Source organism: Dipteris shenzhenensis, chromosome 7 (genome assembly GCF_047967505.1).
Source record: "Dipteris shenzhenensis isolate YYH24624 ecotype China chromosome 7, Dip_SZ_1.0, whole genome shotgun sequence".
NCBI classification, from domain to species: Eukaryota; Viridiplantae; Streptophyta; class Polypodiopsida; order Gleicheniales; family Dipteridaceae; genus Dipteris; species Dipteris shenzhenensis.
Genome location: NC_141602.1, coordinates 48850463 through 48853779, shown reverse-complemented (window position 1 = coordinate 48853779; position 3317 = coordinate 48850463). Strand labels below are relative to the sequence as shown.

The window sequence follows — 3317 nt, the reverse complement described above, 5'->3', positions numbered from 1 at the left end:
CATGATCCAAATCCAACTCTCATTGTATGGTGACACTTAGTGGAGTCTTGTTCCCTCCAGGATGTCCCCTTCACTCCTTTGAGGGCTACTCATGCCTTAGTAGACACATCATGGGAGATTCGAGCTAGCATTACAGCTTGGCATATTTTGAGAGCAAGGTGTACACTCGGTGTACAGAAGCAATGGAGGGTATCTAGGTTCACCCCTCTCAGGTTATGGTCAGTATTTGGACCAACATAGTACACACTCTGATGGCCATTTGGGCGAGCATGCAGGGATCCTCTAGAGCATCCAGTGAGCCAGTGAAGAAGAAGACATGCATTCATGACCAATGGATGAATGCAAATTTATAGACATTTCTATATATTTGATACACACATTTCTAGATGTGCATGACCAATAATGAAGAAGAAAATGCCAACAAAGTCTAGCATTAGGAAGGTGAGGAAGAAGACATGCATGAGTGGTTAAGGTGAGTAGGTAAGGAATAATATGTGCATTTGCAACCAATGTAAGTACATGACTAATATTGAGGAAGACATGCATGACCAATTCACCACCCTAAGAAAATGCCAACCAAGTCCTAAGTCTACCTACAAGGTCAGCACCAACTTAAAATATTTATCTCTTCTTTTGTGACTTGATATTGCTTGGTCATGGGACATTTATGTCTTCTTTGTAATGTTGAGCTTAAAACTGCCTTCTAATCTGCATTCGCTCTCTTTTGTATATCTGGGATTCGTTTTCGTTGAGCTATACAAATTTAGGAGTAGCTCTTGATCGGCGTGATGCAATGGGTTGTAGCGGTGCTTCACTGATGTATTCATGGCTACCCTCTCTCCCGTCCTCACGAACACATCAAACCGACCCCGGCAAGACTTATCTCATTGTCTTTCAGAAACACCAAATCAATTGGATCATCTGCTTCTGCGGGCTTGGACACTACTAGCCCATATGTCTTCTTTGATATCCTAGACTAAATGAAATCATTTTGCATGCAGAGACGAACTGCTCTGTTACAGATTGCACTCCTTGGTTCTATTGGAACGATGATATGGCCGACTTGCTTGGCGAATTGCTTTTGTATCCTCTTTATTAGATAAGGTGAAGAAGCAAATCTGCCTACCACTGCTAGTACTACTTCTACCCGATGATTTGTTGCTTGATCAAATTGAGCACCTTCTCGACCTCTGGATCAAATATTCCCCTCATATCGGCATCGTCTAGTCTCACCTCAGCATAGTCTTCATCGGGCCACATTGTCCCATTTCTTCGATCATGTTCCTTCCATGCAGTGGTTAGCTTCCCTGGAAGTGACAAATCATAATGAGATCCATCTCCATCAAACCCCGTCTTTATGACTTGCGACGAACTTAAGAGGTTGACGGCTTCGGATGGGTTCTCATCACAAAATTCGATGAAGCATGCAGGACCCATCTTTGCACACATGAATTTCATGAATTGCAAGTCCACAAAGGTTCCACCTCCCAAAGCTCCATAGCTCTTGACGGCCTCCTCCATTTTCAAGCTATTGGGGTCTTCATCAGCCTTCCTGTGTACTACCACATCAATAGTTCCCCCTCCTATATCAGCTACCAAAACCTTCTCCCCTTTCCTAAGCTTCAATTCTCTCACATTTTTCTAGCAGTACACAGAGGCGACATCTGGCTCCACGATACTGTGCAGAGCATGTAGCATCAGCCGGTACACAAGGGTCTTTTCACAAGCCCGGGTTTTTGGGCGCACATCTCTATCACTTGCTTTGCTCACTCGTCCAACATCGTCGAAATGGTGAGGAAACGGTACACACCACTAAACATCTTTTTTCCCCAACTGTGTACCATAAGACAGTTGGAGCTTCTGGATCACGTATTCCCCTATGAACCGGAGATAACTGACAAGAAGTGTTTCAACCGTAAGGTCACCAGGCAGCTCCTTACGGGTGCTGCTACCTTGATATCCATTCACCAGAAATAGCTTGAACTTGGCCGCGAGGAAGGCATCTTTCCCTTTGATGGATAGTGTATGGTTCATCACATGGACGATTTCACGATATGCACCGTGTACAGTAAGACTTTGAGAAGTGTTGTCGCATCGGTCTACAAGCCGCAACAAATTCATGCCATCAGAAATTGGCTGGTGAGGCAGCTCTCTAAATTTCCACAAGGCACTCCAGCCCCAAACTTGGACAGCATATTTCCCATCACTGCCATCAGGAACATATAAGAGACTGGTTTGTGTTTTGCAGTAAGGTTTGCCTAGTCTTGCTTGGTTCTGATGAGGCCAATTGTACCAATTGAACACCCTATCGGGCTCAAACCTGTGTGCATGGGCAAATCCAGAGAAAGTAGTGCCCAAATCTATGGCTACCACCAAAATCGCCGCTGTTGTAGACATTGGAAAAGATCTCTTGCACTCGCTCTCTTGGTGGTGGCTTGACACGCGTGAATTCTTCTCTGCTAATTGTTGGACTTCTATTAAAGGAAACAAGAAAAAGAATGCAAAAGTCCTCTCCCTCTCTCTCTAGCCTGAAGGCCCGATGAAAGAAATGTAGTTAGCAGGAGCTCAGCTGCTTGACACTATTTTAAAGGGCCGAAGAGACTCTCCAAAAGGTCATGTCTCCCACCGCTAGGCACGCTGTACAACAAAGAAAACAAAGACAAAGCTACTGGACTAGTAGGATAACGAGAGGGGAGCTAGTCTACAAAATCCCACTTCACAAGAGCACTAGTACTTTCCAATAGGCATGTGAAGTAGGGCTAATGAGAGGGTCTGTCTATGGTTGACTAGTTTTCTTTTTCTCTACTAGTGGAGAGTCCCTTTCCCACTACAACTAATAAGAGGATGTGTTCAGGGTGGCAATAAAATGTGGTATCTAGTTTTCTTTTTCCTTGCTAGTGGAGCCTTGGGATTTGGTTATGGTTTCATAGAGGTGTTTGCTGGTCATGCACATGGAAGGTTCGTAGAGATTTTTTGCTTGATACGACAAGGTCTATAGCAGTCAAAGATAATTTAATCTCCACCGTACAATTTCACATTCTTCTTTTTCAGAAGTTAGCATGGAGAGATTCACACATCAACGTGAAGCGAGGCATTGCTTTCACACTTGGAAGATTGAGAAATGGCTGAATTTCACAAGTTACCATACACTTAGGTGTGTAAAGAGTCCCCACTCTTAGGGATTTTCAAGAAGGGTCCCTTCCCCCACAAGAAGTAGGGCTCATGAGAGGGTGAGCTGAGGGTGGTGCTAAATATTTTCTTTGTCCTTGCTATCTAGGAGAGACTTGGTATTTGGTTGTGCATCACATGGATGTTCG

The 3317-nt window shown here is 44.2% G+C and overlaps 1 protein-coding gene across 1 annotated transcript; it reads right to left on the bottom strand.

Annotated features, from left to right (window-relative positions):
• Positions 1 to 1143: 1143 nt before the first annotated feature.
• On the bottom strand, positions 1144 to 2397 carry LOC147900441 (uncharacterized). Its single transcript, XM_087376651.1, has 2 exons — positions 1819 to 2397; positions 1144 to 1641 (listed from the first exon to the last, which is right to left on the bottom strand). The coding sequence occupies exons 1-2, from the start codon at positions 2395 to 2397 to the stop codon at positions 1144 to 1146; spliced, it is 1077 nt and encodes a 358-aa protein (XP_087232777.1).
• Between the last annotated feature and the right edge of the window lie 920 nt (positions 2398 to 3317).

What these genes read in the sequence shown, in the direction of transcription:
- LOC147900441 (XM_087376651.1), bottom strand. Translation starts at nt 2,397, where the DNA reads ATGTCTACAACAGCGGCGATTTTGGTGGTAGCCATAGATTTGGGCACT. An exon ending in CACAGTTGGGGAAAAAAGAT is followed by an intron (nt 1,642 to 1,818) that starts GTTTAGTGGTGT and finishes GTGTACTGCTAG; the next exon opens with AAAAATGTGAGAGAATTGAA.